Source organism: Porcisia hertigi, chromosome 17 (assembly GCF_017918235.1).
Source record: "Porcisia hertigi strain C119 chromosome 17, whole genome shotgun sequence".
Lineage (NCBI taxonomy): Eukaryota > Euglenozoa > Kinetoplastea > Trypanosomatida > Trypanosomatidae > Porcisia > Porcisia hertigi.
Window position 1 is genome coordinate 721,594 of NC_090576.1, and position 21,071 is coordinate 742,664.

The 21,071-nt window shown below is 56.7% G+C and overlaps 4 protein-coding genes across 4 annotated transcripts; all 4 read left to right on the top strand.

The window, feature by feature from the left end:
- Positions 1-457: 457 nt before the first annotated feature.
- JKF63_05506 (uncharacterized protein) lies at positions 458-2,641 on the top strand (the record flags this gene model as incomplete). The annotated part of the gene is made up of 1 exon (XM_067901464.1): positions 458-2,641. One exon carries the CDS (start codon positions 458-460, stop codon positions 2,639-2,641), a length of 2,184 nt encoding a protein of 727 aa, XP_067758139.1.
- Positions 2,642-6,959: 4,318 nt separating this feature from the next.
- JKF63_05507 (uncharacterized protein) lies at positions 6,960-9,566 on the top strand (the record flags this gene model as incomplete). The annotated part of the gene is made up of 1 exon (XM_067901465.1): positions 6,960-9,566. One exon carries the CDS (start codon positions 6,960-6,962, stop codon positions 9,564-9,566), a length of 2,607 nt encoding a protein of 868 aa, XP_067758140.1.
- A 1,510-nt stretch (positions 9,567-11,076) lies between these two features.
- JKF63_05508 (uncharacterized protein) lies at positions 11,077-11,958 on the top strand (the record flags this gene model as incomplete). The annotated part of the gene is made up of 1 exon (XM_067901466.1): positions 11,077-11,958. One exon carries the CDS (start codon positions 11,077-11,079, stop codon positions 11,956-11,958), a length of 882 nt encoding a protein of 293 aa, XP_067758141.1.
- A 3,409-nt stretch (positions 11,959-15,367) lies between these two features.
- Positions 15,368-19,996, top strand: JKF63_05509 (uncharacterized protein; the record flags this gene model as incomplete). Its single annotated transcript, XM_067901467.1, has 1 exon — positions 15,368-19,996. The coding sequence occupies one exon, from the start codon at positions 15,368-15,370 to the stop codon at positions 19,994-19,996; it is 4,629 nt and encodes a 1,542-aa protein (XP_067758142.1).
- Between the last annotated feature and the right edge of the window lie 1,075 nt (positions 19,997-21,071).

Below are 21,071 nucleotides of genomic sequence, written 5' to 3' on the forward strand. Positions count from 1 at the left end.
GCCCACCGCCCTTAGTGCTCGTCTCTGACTTTCTTTCTCTTTGCACGCGTGGGGTTGTAGTCTTTCTTGCAGTCAAACAGAGTTTCATTACTTGAACTCCTCTCTCTTCTGTTTGTTGCCACCACCTCCCATCTTGCTTCTGACGTTGGTGTTGGCGCTTGATGGCCACTACTTCTACTTCACGGACCGACACGCTACGGGTATTCGTTTAAGCTTTCACTCCCGATCATTTTTTCTTTTTTTTGGGGGGCGGGAAGGGGGGAGGTTGTCCTCCTCTTTCTTTGGCGCTCAGCGTGGGTGTCTCCCCGTCTTGAAACGTGGTGGTGGTGGTGGTGGTGCCTCTCCTCTGCGGAGGTGTGTGCTCGTGTGTAGTATTGGTTTTCTTTTCTTGGACCAGTACCAGAGTTTCTCAGTGCGCGTACACACATACCTACAGCCACGGTCAGACTCATTCTCGATGTCTGACACCCGTATCGCTGCGATGATGGCGACAGAGATGTCGAGACTGTCGCCAATCAGTCCACTGAGGCGCGAAGTGACTGCCTCAATGCATGACACCTGTGAAGATGCTCGGCTGAACGCTGCACCGCTTCCGCATAGCATGAGCAGTTGGGTGTGTCTGGACATGGACGTGCGCGAGGATCCCGTGCCTTGTACGGAGTACCCGCGCAACAAGGCAGACGATGTCACCCCCTATGACCAAGTTGCTGTAGATGACAAGGAGTGCGAGAGTTCTGCTCGGCAAGCGACAGGAACGACCGGGGAGGTGGATACTCTCTCCCTGGAAGAGCCCCTGGTGGCTGTGCAGCTCTGCGACTCGGAGAACCGTAACGCCTCAGACAACGCCGCAACGCAGCGGACGCTCAACAACGTCACCGTTCCGAAAGCTGGCTGTCACCCCCGTCCTGGTGCCCCGACTTTTCCCGACAGGATTTTGTTCGCACACCGCGGAACACCAACGATGTGGCCCCTGCTCACCACTTCCTTCCAGATCCAAGTGCCTGTACCCACCCCGGGGCCCGGCTCGGTGCCAGACCCCCCAGCGACAACAGCAGCCACCGGTCTCACAGACGACTACTTTCTCGTCACTGCCCTCGCGGAAAGCGCTTCCACTGGCCATACGGGTTTCCATGAACCTCTCGATACCACCGTGGATTCCATGTGCGCGAGCACCGGAATACAAAGCGGGTGGAGAGTGGAGTCTCTGCCGAACTCGTTGCCCCTGGCGACACCCCAGAGTGACGTTCCGCAGTCTTCCTACGAGGTGTCGATAGACGAGAGAGACCACGGAACTGGTGCGACAAGCTACGCCACATTGTTGGATGCCGCCACCAACAGCCTCCTCACCCCTCACGTCATCAGTGTCGCCACCATGTCCTTGGCCAGCGACGGGGAGCCGTGCTTGGGAGAGTGTCGATGCGCAGGTATTTGGACTCCAACCTTTACCGACGTTGCCACCCACGGTGAGCACGTCGGGCCTGCCTCAAGCTCGTCCACCCTTCCGTCACCGTCTCACGGCGCGCCTTCGCTGTCTGATGACGGTACTCGACGATTTGGTGAGGTGGTAGGGAATGGGATGCAAGATACTCCTGCAGGACGGGTGTCGGAAAGCTTGGCTGAGTTCGACGGTCTGGGCTCCAACACCTCACCACTCTCCCACAGTGCGGATGCTGGTGCGGAGCCAAGGCGCGCATACCAGCGGCCAGTAGCGCTCTTTTCGTGGCGTCCGAAGCCTTTGATGTTTCCGCATGATCATCGGCGGCACCCCTGGATTTCCCAGACTGCCGTCCAAGAAAGAGGGAAGTCGCAGGCCGCAGAAGTGGGCTGCGCTGCAAGCGCTCCGGAGCCGAACGGGTGGCAAAGGGCAGCGCTGTGGATCTCGCGGCGCATGTCCTTCATCTCCTCCTCGTCCCTCGCCCCATCGCCCCTGCCGTCGGCGGTGGCAGGTTCTACCCTCTCTTCAGCAGCAGCGGGAGCAGCAGCAGCAGCTGCCATGCCGTCTTCTGAAACGGCACCACCGGCGGCGTCACCTATATTCATTCTGGAGTCTTCACGTCTGTGGTCCCAGGCCTGTATCTTGTGCCTTAGCAACTCGCAGCGCGCGAAGAAACGGTTGCACCAGCTGTGCGACTACGTGTGGCAAGACTTGAAAAATCATTGGTATCCACAACTGCGTCTCGTACTCGGGGACCACTCATCGGTCCGGAAGCTTCATTGCAACCGTCGCACGCATCGCCGTGTTAAATCCACGCGCTCGCCGCAGGTCGTCGAGAGCACCACAGCGACAAGTCTTGCCAATACCTCCGCCACCGCCGAGGTCTCCTCCGCTGTCCCTGAAGGCGTCCCCATTGTACCCCAAAGTGCAATGCGACAACGCAGCGTGTCGTCACCTTGTTTCTTCAATAGTGACTGGCACAACCCATGTGATTGGGCGGGGTATCAGCGCATGTCAGTGGGGGAGAGAAGCGCTACCGCAGCGACTCGACATCACTATGCCAGCAGCAGCAACAGCACCTGCAGCAGCGGTCCCAGCAGTCCTCCTCCACCTCATTCCGCCAAAGAGGGCATGCACCTTTACGCGATCATGACTGCCGAGGCCGTCGTCTCCGCCGCACAGGGTCTTCTGGTGTTTCTGCTGTAGGGGGAAAGACACATGCGTGTGCGTGTGTGTGATATATATATATTTACTTGGCGCCTCGCATAGGGTCATCTCTTCTACTCGCAAATGATTGTAGCGGGATAGCGTGGGGGTGATGGTGGTGGGGGCTGTGAAATGATGTTGCGCCCACACACGCACACACACACACACGTGCAACACACATACAAACTCGTCCGTGTATATGTGAATTCATCCATATAGTTTCTCTCTCTATGTGTGTGTGTGTGGGGGGGGGTGTTGCGCACGCGCACGCATTTGAATACACGTGTGGCCCCGTAGGGCTTTCCCCTTCCCACGCTTCTTTTGTTTTTCCGGGAGGAGGAGGGGGTTTCGTGTCGACCTTCGCTCCTCACTGAGTCTCTGCTTTATCAGGGCACGCACGCGATGTGCATATCCCTCTATCTGTGTTTTTCTGTCTCAGTATCGGTGTGGATATGTGTCGGTCGTCACCCCCCTCCCCCCAATAATCTCTCCTCCATTGATCATTCTTCTGTTTCTACGAATCTACCCAATCCCAAAGTTACACCACACAAAAAAAGGGGGGACTCAGGGCGATGACGGCGTAGGTGAGCTTCGTACGGAAGGATCGTGTTGGACTGCATGCGTGAATGTGCGTGCGTTCTCCCACCTCCCTCTGCTCCCCTTCTCCACATCCTTCACAGTTTGTCTTCGTCTTTTTGCTGTTGCTGTTGTTCCCGTTTTCTTTGCCTTTTTCTCTCTGCTTCCCCCCCCCCAACCCCCGCCCTCTCCCCACTCCCTCCCCTTCTCGCCCTCCTTTCGGATTTCCTGAATCTCTCTTCTTTTTCATCAGCCTCCAGGGTTGCTTGACCATCTCCTGTGTGATACAAATATATTTTTTCATCTTTCTGACCGCGTGACTACTGGCGTTTGCTGTGGTCCTTGCAGTTGGGCGCATCGTGGCATGTTAATCACGACGTCGTCAGGGGTGGTGGTGGGGGGTGACTGTCAAACGAAATGGTGGTGTGCTGTTCACAACGATCGGCTGGCCTGGCCTGGCGCTGGTGTATTTGTGTTGCTTCTTCCGTCACCCCCCCTCCCCCCTCCGTCACCTTACCCCTCCCCTGGAGTGGTTTCTTTTTTTTTCTCTGCTTGGCTTCCAACGCACGGTCTGGCTGCTTTTCCATTCACCCGCCTCCCTTTCTCCTCCTTTTCGTGTGTGCAGCTGGATACTTTTTTCATTGTGGACGTGGTCTAACCGGTTTTCGCTTTGCGTGCGCGTACTTATGGGCACGTGTCGTCTCGTGGTGAGCGTTGATGTATTTAGTTTTAACGAAAGCGTCGCCCATCGCCTCCCCTCACCACACACACACACACACACACACACACCTTACCCTTCCTGGTGCCTGGGGTGATTCGTTCTTTTTCTAGCCCCTAACTGTTTCTTTCTTTGAACACCAACCTGCCTCCGTTAGCTAGCGCGTGGCACCACTCTTTGCATAACATGACTGCTACACTCTTCATTTGCTGACCTTTTTTTTTTGAAGAGTTTTGTTTTATAAACAAACAAGGCGCCGCAGGTGCAACGGCGGCCGAGGCAAGATTGAGGGGGCGGGGAGGGGAGGGGAGGGGAGACAATCAAATATGCCCGTGTGTTTTTTGCTTTTTTTTTCTTCACGAGGAGGTGGGAGGTTTTAACTTCACACTGCAAGTCAGTCTGAGTTTTGTTCCCCACCCCCAAAACTTTATCTTCGAGCAAGGCCCGATGGTGGCCTCATGATTTCCCTTTTCTCTCCAAGTGCTTTATCTTTCTCTACTACTCTCCTCAGCTCCCCCGAGTCCCAAGGAAGGCTCATCCCCCACCCCTCCCTCCCTCCTCCTCCATCTGTACACCTCTCTCTCTCCAGGTAGACACTGGCGGCTGGAAAAGCGACTGGATCAGTGCGCTGGTCAATGTCGAGGCAGCAACCTTATATTTGCGCATCTAATCCCCCTGCAGAGGTCGCTCATCATTGCTGTTAGTGTGGCCTCAGAGTGGGTGGCATCATTGCCCCCCTCTGTTGTGCCCTCTTATTCGACATTTCTTTTATCATTTAAAGGTTGTGAGATCATCACACACCTCTTGTATTTTTTCTTTTTGTGATGCTTGGTCTATGTGTATGTGCTCTCTTCCCTCTCCCATTTTTATTTCTGTATTGCCGGGGGAAAGTCATGTTGACATTTTTTTTTGGGGTGTGTGTGTATTTACCTTGGGTCTGTCGAACCACTTGGCCGCCAACTCTCCCCTCACCACCACCCACCACGTCCTTCTTGTCCTAACCCGCTTTCCATACACAATGTGTTGGGACGCTTTGACCTGAAGCCGTATTCCCTCACTCCCTTCAAAACAAAAAAACCCCACTGAGCCACGCCTCGGGGCTCCACGGTAAAGTAGACCTACGGCGTTGGAGCTGCACGACCGTGCCTTGATTGCTGCGGATGTCAGCGCTGAAGTCCTTGAGTCTGTTGCGTCAAAAAGATCTGCGTGTGCTGCGGGGCACGCTCGCGCTCTCTACGGGGTCGTGCGCGCACATAACCTTGAGGTACTCTTCCCCTTTCCTTCCCCCCCTCCCCTCATTTTAAATGTCCGCACGTCTTGCCTTTTTCGATGATTGCATTCGATTTGTTGTACATTTTTCTTGTAATTATTTTACTACGCAACTCCCTCTCCATGTGTGTGTCTCGTCCTCTCGTCGTCCCCCTTTTTCCTTTTTTTTCCGATTCCACCCCCCTCGAGAAGGGGGGGGGTTCACCGCCGCCATTTTTTGGTGTCGGCCGCTGCTGTCGTTTGATTGTTTTGCTTTTCGCCGAAGTGCATGACATAGAACAGAGGGACCCCAAGACGGGGGCATGCAGTCAGTCTGGTCCGGGGTAAGGGAAAAGAAGAGGGACATCGATTTTTTTTTTTGCGCTTATATTGGACTGTGTATGTATATGTTTATATATATATATATATATATGTCCGCCCGTGTGTGTATGTGCTGTGGGCCTATGTCACTATCATTGTTTTTTTTCTCTTTTCCCGGTGTACTGGCGCCCCCCTTTCCCTCTGTCCTCCCTCCCGCCCTTCTGTTCTGCTCCCTGAGATCGTTTGTAGCCAAATCGTGTGTATGTGCATTCTTTCCATTCTTCCCCCCCACCCCCCACCACCCCTCCACTCCGCTTACCTCCGCGTACTGCTCGCTGCCCAGATTTTTTTTTCTCGCAGAGGAGGGGGGGGTACTCAAGTGTGTCGACTGAGATTATACAATTTGACACAGGCATATATACTCAGGAAAGTTGCACCCGACCCAAAACACACACGCACGACCCACATCGCGAGTGAGGAAGAAAAAAACAGTCGCACGTACATTGGCGTGAGGTCTCCTGTTTATTGTGGTGAATGGCTATGTGCATGCGCACGGCAAGCTGTTGATAGGATGAGTGCCCCTTCCCCCCCACCCCGCGTAATCCTCGCTTCTTCTTTCTATTTTTAGAGCATAATCATCATCTGTCTCTTGTGACACTCCGTTTTTTTTTTTTCTCGTGGCTATAGCCGCAGTGGGTGTACCCACCGTCTTTTACTGGTGCTGTTTATGGACGATTTATTTTTTCCTTTACGGAACACAATGAGGGGAGACGCGCTTGTCTTTTCGAAAAGGGCAGTGTAGCTCAGCAAGAAAAAAAACCCAAGCTATAATAGCACGTCGCCTCGTGCCGCACCTATCATGTGTGTGCTTGCGAAACTCTTCAGCCTCCCTTTTATTCCCTGGATTTTATCAGGGTGCGCTCATTCTTTGCTGTTGCCCTGCCTCTCACGAGCCGGGTGATGGCGGGGGGGGGGGAATAGAGAGATTGCATCGCCACGACTGTACGTCGGGCAACGAAAACGGTGACCCTCTTTATCCACCTGCGCACCCGTTCGCGCTTCCCACTTCTCTGCGCCCCGGAATGTTGGTCAGTGACTCCCCATTCCTGACAGTTATCGGGTCCACACTCCCTCCCCCCCCTCCTCCACTTACTCTCGTTTCTGGGGTTCACTTGGCTGTTGTGTGGTGACCCTGCACAGCCGTGATCATCCAGGGCATCTACACATACACATACTGGGCTTTCGTTGATACAACACGACTGTGCACACTCTCTACCTCCTCACCCTACCCTCAGCGCTCCGCGCAGTAGCGGCACGCTTGCTTCGCTGACACCCCTCCCTCCTTCCCCCCAAAACCCTTTTTTGTTCGCGGGGGTATTTTAGCCCCCCCCCCCCTCTTCCCCTTCTTCCCCTTCCTCACCGCTCCAAATAAAAAAAAAACATCAAAAAAATCGAATGTCTCGGCGCATACTTCTAGAGAGTATGCGCCAAGGGGCTCGTGAGCGTATCGGGCATGACAGCCGGAGCCGCAGCAGCAGCCGCAGCATTGGGGATCTCGCCGATCCAATAGAGGCAGGGGCAGCAGGTGCTTCTACAGGGACTATGCAGTGCGCCGATATCACGGAAATGTCCCGCAACCCGGTGCACTCTCCTGTCACCGCTGGCCGTGTAGCTGAGGACGCGGCGCTACACTCGCCCTCTATCCCACCTCCCAGTGACTCACCCAGTGGTGCTGCAGAGAGCGATAACGGCGAGGCATTGCATGCCTGGGATCAAAGGCCGCAGCGGCACAACGGTGCTGCAACGGGGAACCCAGGCTACTCTGGCGTCTCAGAACATTTATCAGCATCCGCGGCTACTCTTGTTGCACCCAATAAACACCTCAAGCAGCAGCACCCTCGGCAGACTTTTGGAGAGAGGCACAAGGACAGCGCTTGCAGTGGCAGCAGTGGGGACAGCGGTCGTCCTCATTTGAGTCAACGCTACATGGCCAGCGAGTATAAAATATCTCTCCAGCCCACGCGCTCGCCCCTGTCCCACGAGCCTGTGTTGAAGTGTGCTCACGATGATGCGTTGCTCAGTAGCAACTGTTCCTCCACGACGGCCGCCGCTGCCTCTTCAGGTAGTCGGCACTCAGTCAAAGGCTCAGTGCGCCGTAATAGTCTGTCCACCACTAGTACCACCGACATCCACGGAAACACAGAAAGCACCGCGAATCTCTCGCAGCGGCTCTCACAAAGGCGGTCCAGCGCCACGAAGCATCGCAAATCTTTACGCTCCATGTCACTCTCGTCCCCTCGTGCGGGGGCGGCGGCGCGTAAGAGCAGGTGTGGTAGCATGACTCGCATGGAGGCTTCGCTGGTAGCGCTGCAATTGGAGCTGGCGACCGAGAAGCGCAACAATATTGAGGCGGAGCACCGTATTACTACCGTGAACAACGAGGCCAGTCGTCTCCGGGAGGAGAACGCGCGGCTATCGAGGGAGTTGGCGCTGGCCTCGACCACCGCTCACCACTCGGCCGGCTCCCACGCTTCGGGCGCCTTTTCCAACAACGCTGCAGCCGTCTCCTCGTCTGCGACACCCCAAGGGGATGCGGGTGCGTTGGAAGCGGCAAAGCGTATTGATGCGCTCGAGGCACGCCTCAGCGAGTTGGCGCGTAACATGGAGACGAAGCAACGTGAGCTGGACATGAAGGATGAGCGAATCCGGTTGCTGGAGCACAAGCTTGCGGACCAACTTTTGTTGTCCTCGGGGACGGGTTACAAGGGAATGGTGCCGGCAGGCTATTCCCAGGCGCCTCATCCGACTGCGGTGGCGGGTAGTGATGCAGCAATGATGCTTTTTGAACAGGTGCAGCGCCCCCCGAGCCGCACGAGGCGCAGCAGCGTTGACAACAAGGTTGGCATCAGAGTCCACAGGGCGCCCTCTCCGCTCTACTGGCAAGCGGAGGCACCGCTCACAACTGTGGTGGGCTCCAAAGCAAAAAAAGCTCGATCTGTAAACATGCACACCGTGCACGCCAGTCCGAGCAGGGACACCGACTGCGCTGCTTCGCGCTCTGATTCGGCGCTGCGAGCTCGCACCTCCTCCAACCTTTTGACACAGAGCAATGCCGCTGGCTCATGGCTCCAAGCGACTGCCACCAGTGAAAGGCCTCTACTCTTCACTTCGCCGCTACGGGCGTCCCAGCCGGATGTCCTAGTGAACCGCCCTCGAAGCGCTGTGGGAGTTCTCCGTCAGCCATCGCCGAGCAGCTGCATTGTGGGTCACCGCCGTATCTCGTCTTCCCCTGCACCGGGCGACACCGACTCCACCAAGAACGATGAAAGACCAGCTAGACCTCGGACGGGTGGTGGCTCTGGACGGACACGACTAACCGCCGACACCCAGAGCTCTTGCAGACGGCGCAACAGCACTACCCCGGCTACCGGCAGCGATCGGACCACCGGTAGTGTCGCCCTCGCTCAAATCACCACTGGCACGAAAGACGGGCACTCCCCTGCCCGCTTGGGCTCGGTAAGGGGCCCTCGGCGCCCGTCTGCCCCCGTAGCGTATTCGATGACTACCGCGGCTCGAGAGGACAGCCAGCGTGCGACCTCGCGTCGTTCCTCGGTATTTTCACCGATGCGTCGCAGTCTCAGCACCACTGGCACCGCCGGCCACCCGATGCGTCTAGACGTTAGTTCTCAAGGTTTCGGGGATCAATGTCCTTTGTCGCCTCCTCGCTTTCTCCACGGTGGGGCACATGGTGTTCTCCTGTCGTGCAACTCCGCTGAGCGCCACAGCTCGACGACGCGCTCCGTGGCGCAGCAAAGCGTGCGCTCCTCCACCTCGACGCGATCTCGTCCGCAGATCACGTACAGTGCGGAGAGCGAGGCGCTAACAATGAAGGGAACGACAACAACGGTGATGTTCAGGAGCAGGAACACCGCTTCCAACCACTACCGAAATAACTCCTACGCTCGTGATGGGGCACCACTGCTTCCTTCTCGCACAAGCACGTCTGCCGCGCTTGAGACACCAACCGTCGTGGGAATCTCGACCGCTGTAGACGGTCCCTGAGAGAGACCCGTCCACCATTGGCGGACATGCAGCCCAGAGCAGAGTCTCGGTAATCGTCTCGTTGACGCTCCTTTTTGTTTTTGCTTTTTTTTTACGGAGCGCTTTGTCAGCTGCGGGGGGGGGGTGGGCGAGCCTCTCGAGGCAAGTGGAGAGCAGGGAAGGGGGCGAAAGGTTGGCGTCGGGAGGGGGGAGAGGGGGGGGGGCACCGCTCGAGTTGTGGCGTAGAGCCCACGAGCGACATGTTCATATTTTGTATACTTTGAGATTTCGGCTGCTCTCATGTCCTTCCCCCCCTCCCCTCCCCCCTATCGGTGATGGGCACCACAGGAGTGTGGGCCACCCCACGGGGTGAGTCCAAGTAACCGCTCTTAGGAGGTATCTAAGCACGCCCGCTTATATGGTTTCTTTGTGTATGCCCACCAGCATCTGACCACAGAGTCAATGTGCAGACAGAGGTAGGTGGTTATAGCTGTGAACCACAGCGTGTGTGTGTCGGCTGGCACCGGTCGCGACGGTGCGTCCGATGACGCTGAAGCCGTTTGTATCACTCATAAGGGCAGAAATATGTGATGGTCTCACCTGAAGCGTCATTCATCCCACCGCGATGGTGTCGAGGGATGGTGGTGGTGGTGATGGGGGGGGGGTGGCGCGAGGCTCACGTGTTGTCGCATGATGGAGTGGTCGCCCTGGGAGGTGAGAATGATTCACGTCTACAGTAGTTGGGCGGGGGGCGGGGCATTTGTGGGTCGTTTCTCTGAACATCATTACCACGACTTTTTGCCTTTTTCCCCCAGAGGTCATTACGCGTGTGTTCTTGATGGAGAACAGAGACCGTCCTGCGTCTGTTTGTCGTGTTTCCGCCGCTGTTTGCACACCTCAGGCTCTTTCCCTACATTCCCTCTCCCCCCACCCCTCTCAGCAGCAGCATCTCTCAACTCTTCTTTCCTGCTGTCCACAGCGCAGACTTTGTGTGCCATTTGTCCAACCGACTCCCTTTGATGCCCCCCCGCCCCACCCCGCCCTTCGGCGCTCACCACCTTCACCTGGACATCAGCGTTGCCCTACCTCCCCCTCCGGTCCACTCATTTTTCTCAGCACCACTATTGCGACCGAAATAGCGGTGACTCACACTCCCACACACCTATGTGCAACCGTGGTAGAGCAGCAGTTGTTTGTGTGTCTTGTTGTGCTTCTTTTTGAGTGACGGCCCGGCGGCCACCGCTTTTCAAATATTGTCCCGGGTAGAGCCGAGGGAAACACAATATTGCTCTTGCTTTCTAGCAGTCTCGGCTATCCGCACCATCGCCGCCTGTCTTCCCTCGCCTTGTTGGCGCTGCTGCACAGCTGCGATCGGTGTCCGCGCGCACAATCGTGTCTGGGCGATTTCCTCATAGTTCTGCAGAAGTCTAAGTCCCTGTTCCTCATTACCCATCGTCGTCTTCCTTCGGCTGCCTCGTCTCCCTCTCTCCCTCCCCCCCCCCCCCCCGCAGCCTAGGTAAGCGATTGTGCTATGTCACACAAGGAGTCTATCCAGTCGTCGCATAATAGGTGCCTCACCGGGGATCGTTCAACGCCCACCCCTTCTAGCGCGCACCACTCGCCGCTACGAGGGCAACAGCAGCACCGCTTCCCCACGACACACCCAAAGATCAAGATAGAACCCAACAGTCTAGTCTTCCCACCGCCCCACTTTGGGCGGTGCATCCAGAATGCAATCTCCATCTACAATGTGTCGAAGCGGCCGTGCGTATTCAAGATGCGCAGCCAAAACCCAGAGCGATACGTGGTGAAGCCGCACGTCGCCATTGTGGCCCCCGAGTCCGCCACGCGCAGTTTCGTAACTCTTCGCGACATGAATACGCTGGGATTGAAGAATTTGCCGGAGGACACGGAAGACCGCTTCCGCCTCTCACTGAAGCTTTACGATCCCGACACAGTGGACCCGTCGCTTTCGCCGAAGGATTTATGGAATGTGTTGATGGCGCGTGGGGCCCAGGTTGACCATGAGCAAGATCTGATCGCGTACTTCACAAAGATGGAGACACCCGTGGGAGGCCTGGTTATTTTTTTCCCACCCACGTACATCCCCGTAATATCGCCCCCTGTCTCAACAACACCGTCAGCACAGTCCTCGCTTACAAGAGCAGCAGGTTCACCCGGTGACAATAGCGACGGCGACGCCATTGGAAAGAAAAGTAAAGCGGGCGGCGTTGCTGGCGACGACGCTGCGGCGTCGTCATCGGTCGGTTCCAGGTTAGTCAAGCAGTTCGTTGAAGGTGTCACTCGGCGCAGTGACCTCTGGATATGTGTAATCGTGGTCGGCGTGGCTGTGCTCTATGCATCCGTTATTGCGAGTCGCATCTGGGGCTCGGGTGACGAAGCTACGAGTTAATTCAAAGCTGCAGCGGTATCCACCCGACCGGCTCCACGTCATCTTCCCAGCCAAGACATAGGGTCAATCTCACTGCCTCAGCTGAGGGGACTGCGGCATCAGGCGGAGGAGGGTACAGCACAAGGCTGTGACTTTAACGTGTACAGCCGCAGAAGTATCAGAAATAGGACGAGGAACACCATAGCGACCACGAGGTAGGCTGCCTTGAAGTAGAGTCAAACAGCCAGCTTATATTCGATCTCCCACACCTGCAGGGTGAGGCTCCCTACTGCCATCTCCCCCCCATCCCCCCCCCCCATCTCCCTCCCCCCGCAGCATTAACAGCGGGAGTAGAAGTCACCTTTGTATGATGACAAGGTATTGCTACTGCAGCCTTTCCTCCTCCTCTTCTGCACTAGTGCAGCAGGCAGCTCCGTCTGAGCGGCACTACTTTTCGAAAGACCGTGCACTTTTTCGTAGTTTTTTTCTTTCACAGTGGTGATTGACCCCACCAAGGCGGGGTAGGAGAGGGGGGGGGGGTTAGTCGCTTCCAAGCACAGGCCCACTAGGGGCAAGTGAGGCACTAGCAGCTACAGCACACACACACACACACGCTCTCACACATTTGGGTCGAGACGTCTTGCGCCGATGCGCATGCCAACGTCGATGGGGTGTGGCACCCCCCTCCCTATGGGACCATCTCTTGTGCGTATGTATGGTTGTGCGGAGGCGATTTTATTGGATACGTGAGTGCTGTGGGGGTGCGGAGAAAGTCGTTCGTGCACACCTACTTGGTTTCCAATGGCAGGTCTCCTACAGTGGAAGTACTGCCTCTCACGTGGTCCTGCTGCGGACGCCTAACGGAGAGTTCTGGTCCCACGTGGTGTGTGTGTGTGTGTGGTGGTGGGGGGGATGGAGGGGGTGGCGCGAGGCTCACGTGTTGCCGCATGATGGAGTGGTCGCCCTGGGAGGTGAGAATGATTCACGTCTACAGCAGTTGGGGGGGGGGGCGGGGCGGGGCATTTGTGGGTCGTTTCTCTGAAGATCATCACCACGACCCTCAGAAAAATGTAAAAAGAAGGTGAATTGTGGCAGCCGCACCTCTATCGCGGCTGCCAGAGTCTTCGAGGCCGATGAGTGGCGCCTCTGCCTGCTGTGAACCCCCACCCCCTTTCTCCCCCCCCCCCCTCAACCACCACCACCACCGTTGCCTGAGCAAAGCAGTGCACTCTCGACGAGTGTGGAGGTGGAGGGATCTGCGTTTCCGCTCGATGGCGGTGTGGGAGGACTCACCGCCCGTCCTGAATAGAAATCCCTTGTGTCGAACTATTCACGTTGCTGAGGGGACCTACTCACGCCTTCGGTGAACCACACAGTGCGGCTCAGCGTAACCACGGAGCCTCAGCAGATGGGTAATGAGGAGGGGGGGGGGCTGGGCCACAGTGTAAGCGGGGGGTGGGTGACGTGCGGTCACTCTGTCGAGGCTATTGTTTTTCGGGTGTGTCTTTTTTTTCCCTCACTCTGCACCTCCCAAACCTTCACCGGCGAAAGCGATGGTGACGTGCACACACAGAATCAGATATACACACACTGTTGCCGTGTTTAGACGACCTCACTGCAACTACATCGAGATACTGTCACGCAGGCCAAACGTTTACACAGTAGCAGATTAAGGCCACCGCGGCGCCCGTGTCGGGTGAGAAAATCGGAGGGGTGCGGCACTGCCGTCGCCTGTGGCATTCTGCATCTGTGTGTCGTGTCGTGTACACGCGATGATGGGAGCCACCACTGTGGCAAATATACAGCGCCTCTCATACCGAGAGGAGTACAACGGTATCAGCAGCAGATATACGAGGTTCGTTTCGCCGAAGGGCTGTGCCTCGAATCCCACTTCCCTCCCCCCCCCCCCTTCCCCTCCTTCCACGTTGCCCCGTGCGCAGGGGGCGGTGCCAATTTTTGCTCCTCGTATCCCCTCTTTTTGTGCAGCTTTCTTTTTTTTTTCTCTGTGCGTTTCCTGTCCCGCTCTCTGTCCTCGCGTTTTCTTGGGCTTAAAGCCAATTGTGTAAAAAAAAGTTGCCGGCCCCGCTTTCTCTTCCCCCCTCCCCGAGAAATTTGTGTGGTTCAGCGCGTAGTTGTTCAATTTGCACTTACTCGATGCACCAAAAGAGGGCGGGGTGAGGGGGTGGGGGTGGTGTGGGGTGGTGGTATGATGAGACATGAAAGGCTGTGCACGTCACCGTTCTGTTTGAAGTACTCCGCTTGGCTTCAGCGAAGGAGGACCAAAAAAAAAATCAAAAGGTGAAAAACAGCACCGAATGCAATCTTCATAGTTACACAGTCGACGTGCTCTGCGGTGCTACGCGGAGATCTCGGCGGCGGCAGGTAGGGCTGACGTCACATGTGTAAGCCTGCATCCCACCCCCTACATTTGTGAGTATTAGTCAACACTTGTAGAAGTGATTTGTGCCTTTGCTGCTGACATCTTTGTGGAGTTTTTTTTTTGGGGGGGTGCCAGCGCCAAGGCTTCCCCCAAAAGAGTCTCTCTTTTTTCTCTGTCTTGACAGAATTACTCGGCACTTGAGCTCAAACGTTTTGTCTCTCTCTCTCGTTCTCACCGCGCAGCAGCGCTCATGGATTATACGGGCCCTGTATTTGCGTCACGGCCACACACCACCCATATATGTATACGTATATATATATATATATGTATTTACACACACACACACACACGGTGATGATTGTCTTCTCACATCCTCGCATTGGTTACCCTTTTCTGTTACCCGTGCCTCACATGTGTGTGGACGACAATTCAAAGCGCCTTCGGCTTTCTTGAGTTTATGTGCCCACTTGTGCACCTTACTCCTATTCCTAATCTCTGGGGTGGTCTCTGAGGTACGCCAGCCACTTACATTGCCATAGATCGATGCACACCGGATGCCCACGGCCGGCTCCTTCACTGCCCCCTTCTTACCCCCCCCCCTTCCTCCCCTTCCCCCATATCGCGCTGCATTGAATCGCCTTTCCGCCTCTACAGTAGCGACAACAGAAGGGGAGCTCCTCCCATCCCCCACCCCTCCAGTGTGGGCAGCATCACCGAGCTGTGACACCACACACCAAGCTCGTTGAACTCGACTTGATTTTTCATTTGTGTGTGTCTATTTGCTTCGGGTGCTTCTCCGTGCCCTATCTTTTTCTCCCGCAAGCCCCTCTATGTGTGGAGGTGCGCGTCAGGGTGAAGAGGCCCTGGTGTTGAACAAACGCAGCGAAGGAGGGATAATACGCGCGTGTGTCCCCCCCCTCCCTCCCTCCCTCCCTCCCTCCCTCCCTCCCTCCCCATCAAGGGTGTATGCTTAGCGCCCTTATTAACCAAAAGGCGTGAGCAAGTAAGAAGAGAGAAGAAACACCAATCCATAAATACAGTCGTTGAGTAATGAAGGCACATCACGTGGTTGTAACCGCCGTTGACAGTGAGGGCGACAGAGAGTCTTCAGGCCTCGTGGTGAATGCCGAGGTGGCGCCATTCCGCAGTGGTGACGCTGCTGTGGCGAGACATGCCACTGTTACTAGTAATAATGGGAAACCTGCTGTGGAGTCTTCGGCGTTGTTGTCGAACTCGTCGTTTGCCAACGGTTTGCGGTATGATATCTTTAGCGGCAGCGGCGGCTCCCCCCGCGCGGCGCTGGCCTCGGCAGCCGTAACACAGGCCACAGTTGACACCCCGAGCAGCACCTACGAGGGAGTTGTCTGTGCGGAGCTGCAGCGGCTGCTCGAGCATTGCGAAGAGGCTTGGGGTCGCACTATGCACATCTCACGCGTTCTCTTGCGAAGCGTAGTACTCGACCAAAACTATGCCATCACCGTGACGTGCGTGATGCTCATCACCTCCTGTGTCCTCCACCCGAGGACGCAGACGATTTTGTGCACGTCGCTGTTCTTTGTCCTCTACAGTCTCTGTGTTCTGCTGCAGGCATACCATTTTTGGGCACGTGTTACGGAGATGAAGTATCGCACCGCGTCGGTGACCAGGGAGGTGCTGACGAGGTGGTGGCGCCGCGTGCAGGAGATGCCACTGCGTTGCAGCCAAACTGCCGAGGAGCGGCGTCGCGTCTTCGTTGAATCATGTTCCCAGCTGCCGTCGAACGCGTTTCGCATCGTGGCCGTTGTAGACGAGCGTACAGGTAAACTAAAGCACATCCATAAGAGCCTCATGGTCAAGATGTCGAAGCGACTGGACGAGGTGACGCTAAAGGTGCGCACTTATATCGAACCCACCAGCATATGCAAGCTGGTCGATGTCATGCGCATCACTCTCGAACGTGACGCGATTGTGCTGAAGCCGCTGACAGATCGCGCACGCCCGCCGCGGCTGCGTAATTTGCTGCTCGCCACCCCGCCCCTCGTGGAGGAAGAAGAAACTACAGACGACAGCGATAACGAACAAGAGTCGCGCACGGTGCTAGGCGGTGGCAACACCATCTCCGTGTCGAATCACATGGAATACTTTGTGCATCATGTAAGCTTGCTTATTTGGGCAGCGGTGGTGGTGTTGGCCGCCGGCACCGGCGTTCTGTTTTACAAACTCGTTGGGGCACCCCTTGGCGAGGGCGTATTTTTGAACCCCGCAGTGGCGGCGCTGGGCCTGCTGCCCCTCAACGCCATCGTACTCAACCGCGTACTCATCCTCTACGCGAACGTGTACCTGGATAAACTGTTTCACTTCATGGTATCGCGACGGTCCTATGCGCTGGAGGATCGATTGCCTCGCTTTTCTTTCTGGTCTACGCTGGAGACGATGATGCGGGTCGTGTGTCACAGGCCCCCTCCAAATGGGGGTCGCAACCCCCTTGTATTCTCGACTTCTCTCGTCGACGTTTTCGGGATGGCGACGGTGGTGGCGATGCTGGACCAGACAGGTATCGTGACCGACATGGTGCTCGTCCCTAAACAGATCCTCTTCCTCAAGTCGGATCCGCAGCATCACCCGCATCAGCAGACCTCTGCCAGTGGGGAAAGCGGCGACGACGCCGATCAGAGTGGCGCGGTGAGAAGCGAGCGAGACGCTCGTGAGCGCCGTCGTGACATGCACAGGCAAATCGAACGTAAGAAGTATCAGGAGCGACGGTTCCTGGAGCTGCGACTGACCCAGTCAGCGAAGCAGGACTTGGCCGTGGAGTTCGCGGAGGCAGAGACACGCCAAAAACACAGCAGCCACCTCAACCCTCTTTGCCTTGCCATCCTCGTTCACGCCCTAGCCCGGGAGCCAACGCAGCTGGCAACCTGGACAGAGTCGTTCCGGTTCTGCGACCGCTCGCTCTTGTGGGCGCGGGCAATGCACTGGATTCCACGGGCCTGCGGATTCCATGACAGTGTGGCACGCAACTTTTTGATAGTGGCGCGCATCTTTGAGATCACCACCACAACCGACAGTGGGTATCGCAGAACCTATCCAGAGCAGGCGTGCTCGTACCTCGTTGAGGGCAGTGATGGCGCCATGCATCTCTTCACCATCGGTACGCCATACCTTGTGTGCCGCCACTCGACATCACACTGGACTGGAACAACGATTGAAGAGTTCGATGCACACGACAAAGCGGAAGTGCTGTACATGTGTAAGCACCAGTGGGAGGAGGGGGCGACACTCGAAACGGTGGCGCTGTCGCACCGCATCTTGCCTGAGAGATATCGCAGCCATGTCGCATCGCTGCCTCGCCATGCACACCGCTACAGCGAATTCTTCTTCCGAAACGGTGTAGAGGTGAACAGCGTTACCGCGAAGAAGGCACAGATAGACCGACAGCGGCGATGTCAGCAGCGCGCCGCTGCGAAGGCGGCCCGTAGTGGGATCTCTGCCCCACAGACACACAGCGCAACGCCGGCCGCCCATTCAAGGCCGCAGCTCTTCGAGGACGGCAGCACGAGTGGGTGTGGTGAGGCCGCTCGTTACAGCGGAGCTGAGTCCGATCTTGATGGCGACGTGTTCGTCTCGCACATCGACCGTGGGGGCTTCGGCACAAATGTGTGCGCAGGCAACAGGGAGGTGCGGGGGGAGGTGAAGGCAGTGGACGTCAGCGTTGGTAACATAGACGGTGGCGGCGGGATCATGGGCGACCTCCACAGCGATGATCGCAAAGTGTGGGCCACGGATGAGGGTGCGGCGGTTCAGAGTCCTAGCACTCGAAACACCGCTAGCGATGGACGACGCCGCCGGGAAAGTACGTCGCAGCGTCGCGGCCAATCGGTACCGCCGGTGCGCAGCACTCGACCTGCAAATGTGAAATTGCCGCGCAATCACTCGTTCGGCGCTGTTCCGTCCAACGCGGTTGGTGACATCGAGGAGGATGATTGTCTCACCCCCAGCACGTTCATCCGCTTCATGGCGACCACCTCCCACACCTTCCTTGGGCTAGTGGGATTGCAGGACTCTGTGCGGCCCAATGTGCAGAGCACCATGAGCTTGCTGGATGAGTCCGGTGTGCGGTGCATGTACTTCTGCGCTGGCACAGAGCGCCAGACGAAGAGTTTTGGCAGTCGGGTTGGCTTGGACACCGACTGGAACTGCTGCATTTCACTTAAAGAAGACGCGGTTGCGCTGGACCCACACAGTATTCGAGCCCAGCTGCCGTTTGGCATAAAATCGATCCGCAAGCACATTTTACATGTTGATCCTATCCCGCTGCAGGTTAGTCTCTTCTCCCACGCCCTCGGCGTCTCGAAGCGGTCGATGCTGTCTGTTTTACAGGACAACCACGAGGTTGTCATCGCGGTCGGCTCAGTGTTCAACCACAGCAACGTTCGCAGCTTTGTGCAGGCGGACTTGTCGATCGGGGTCCTCCCAACCCGACGTGGCACCAACGCGGACAAGGATTGCATGCTGAAGCACAGCCGAATCGTGGAGATTTCCGACTTCGCGGCAACGAACAGCTTCAACCGTGATATCCCGCTTTATCGTAATGTCGCAGAGCTGATCGGTTGCAGTTGCTCTCTCCGGGCGCCGCCGACGACGTCCATCTTACCGATTGTCGCGATGATGATCCGTCAAGCTCGCCTGCGTCTCAGCGGCATCGGCAACGGCGCTGAGTTTGTAATGCACGCAAACTTTTTCATTGTAATGGTGAACACCGTCTCGCTGATCGTCGGGGCACCGCTGCTGCTGACGCCGTCGGTGACGGTGTTTGAGCTGTACGTACTTATCCCAATCTTGGCCCTGTGCTGCACGTACACGGCGTACGCCGGCATGGATGCGATGCGAGTGATGCCATCGCGTCACAACCACTTTGTCCGCCGTGCCATCTTTCGGCATAGCGCGGTCGTCTGGTGCTTGCGGTATGCCGTTTCTCTGGTGGCGCTGGTGGCGCTCGGCATCACGGCTTCCACAAACCTCTGCAAAGTTGGGATGCTGCAACTGATTCACATGGAGGAGCACACGTGTATGTCGTCCGGCCAGGGCTACGTCGCACTCACCTTCAACTATTGGCTGATGGTGCACTGCTGGACCCACATTAGTCGTCACCACCCTATCTCTTTGACGTTCTCGCTGAAGCTAGGCCATGGGCGCCGCTCCACCTACCTCTTCCGCTCCTTCCGCTGGGTCTCTGCTAGCGCACTCGTCACGTTGTTGAGCGTTGTAGCCGTGGTTCTCGATACACCGACGAGTGCTCTCCGAGACGCATTCTTCCCCTCTATCCCGCACTTCGTTGTTGCATTGCTGTTCCCCGCCGTGATTCTTGTACTGGACTGGCCCATCAAGCGGTGGCGCGGGCAGCGCTTCACGAACATGCAAAAATTTCGCAAGCTGTCCTACGGCACGCGACTGGGCATGCATTCGCCCCGTGGCGACTACGAGCCGGAAGGCATTACATACCCACACGGCAACACCAGCGGTGGCGCTGGGCGGGGAGACGACGCGGCCTCGACTGAGAGCGCCAGCCTCCTCAAACGCACCAGCGAGTGGTTCTACCGTTTTAGCAGCATGCGTGGCGGGAAGTTGGAGCTCAATTGTGTGTGCTGCGATCACATTGGCGGCAACTACGCCACTTACCACACTACAACCAACCTATAAGGCCCGCCGTTTGCCGCACAGCAGCACCTGCGCTGGTGGTGTGTGTGTGTGTGTGTGTGTGAGTGTGAGTGGGTGAGTGGGTGAGTGGGTGGTTGTGTTCTGGACGAGAATACTCTGTCGCATGCTTGTTGTTGTTGTTGACGCTGTGTCCCGTATCTACACTGAGGGGAGGGAGGGGGAGGGGAGGGGAGGGAAGGAATACATCGGTACCTACACGTGCTCGATATCCGGGTGGCTGTCTTTTAACGTTTCGGCTGCTCTTGTGATTCACCCATCCCCTCTCCTGCTCCGTTGTCGTGTTCGTGTTTTTCACTTGTGTTTTCATTTCTTCCTCATTATAGCCGCTTTTGGGCAGCACCAGACGCAGGGGGGGGGGGGAGAGGAGGGCGCCCCTTCCCTTTACCCTTTCACACACATACACATGCGTTCTCACGCGCCCAGTCGTTGGCAGACTCCCACCGCGTAAGGGGTACGTCGGGCACATCCTGTTAAAATAGCAACACTCTCTTTCTTTTTTTTTCACTGCCTGCGTTGCTTCTCGTCACAATGTGAACGGTTATGCGGAGGTTTCCATTGATTCGCGTCCTCCGCCCTTCCTCTGCCCTGCCGATCCTGGAGGGCGCGAGCTCACGTGTGTGCGGGCACCCGTTGTTCATGTAAAGCCGGGGGATTATCCCCCTTCTCCACCTTTGCTAGAGTGGAATCTTGTGGAGCAGAGCTCAACTCCCTCCACTCTCCTCTCCTCCCCTCTCCCTCCCCCTCTCTGTCTGTCTGTCTGTCGAGGTTTTCGTTGCTACTACGCATGGCGGACATGGACGACGCGCAACACACACACACACACACACACGTTCAACTCAATTTTTACACCATGTGGTGATCAATTAAGAAATCACGTCCGTTGTCTGTAAGTCTCACAGCTAAATCTGTTTCCTTCCCCGCAAGCTTCCAAGGGAGTTTGACGTGCCGGTGACTCCTCTCCCCCCTTTCCCCCCCCCCCCTTCCCCCCAACCTCTCGCATACATACACCCACGACACGCACCATCCTAGGCAAGAGGCTTCCGATTGTCCACTCTGT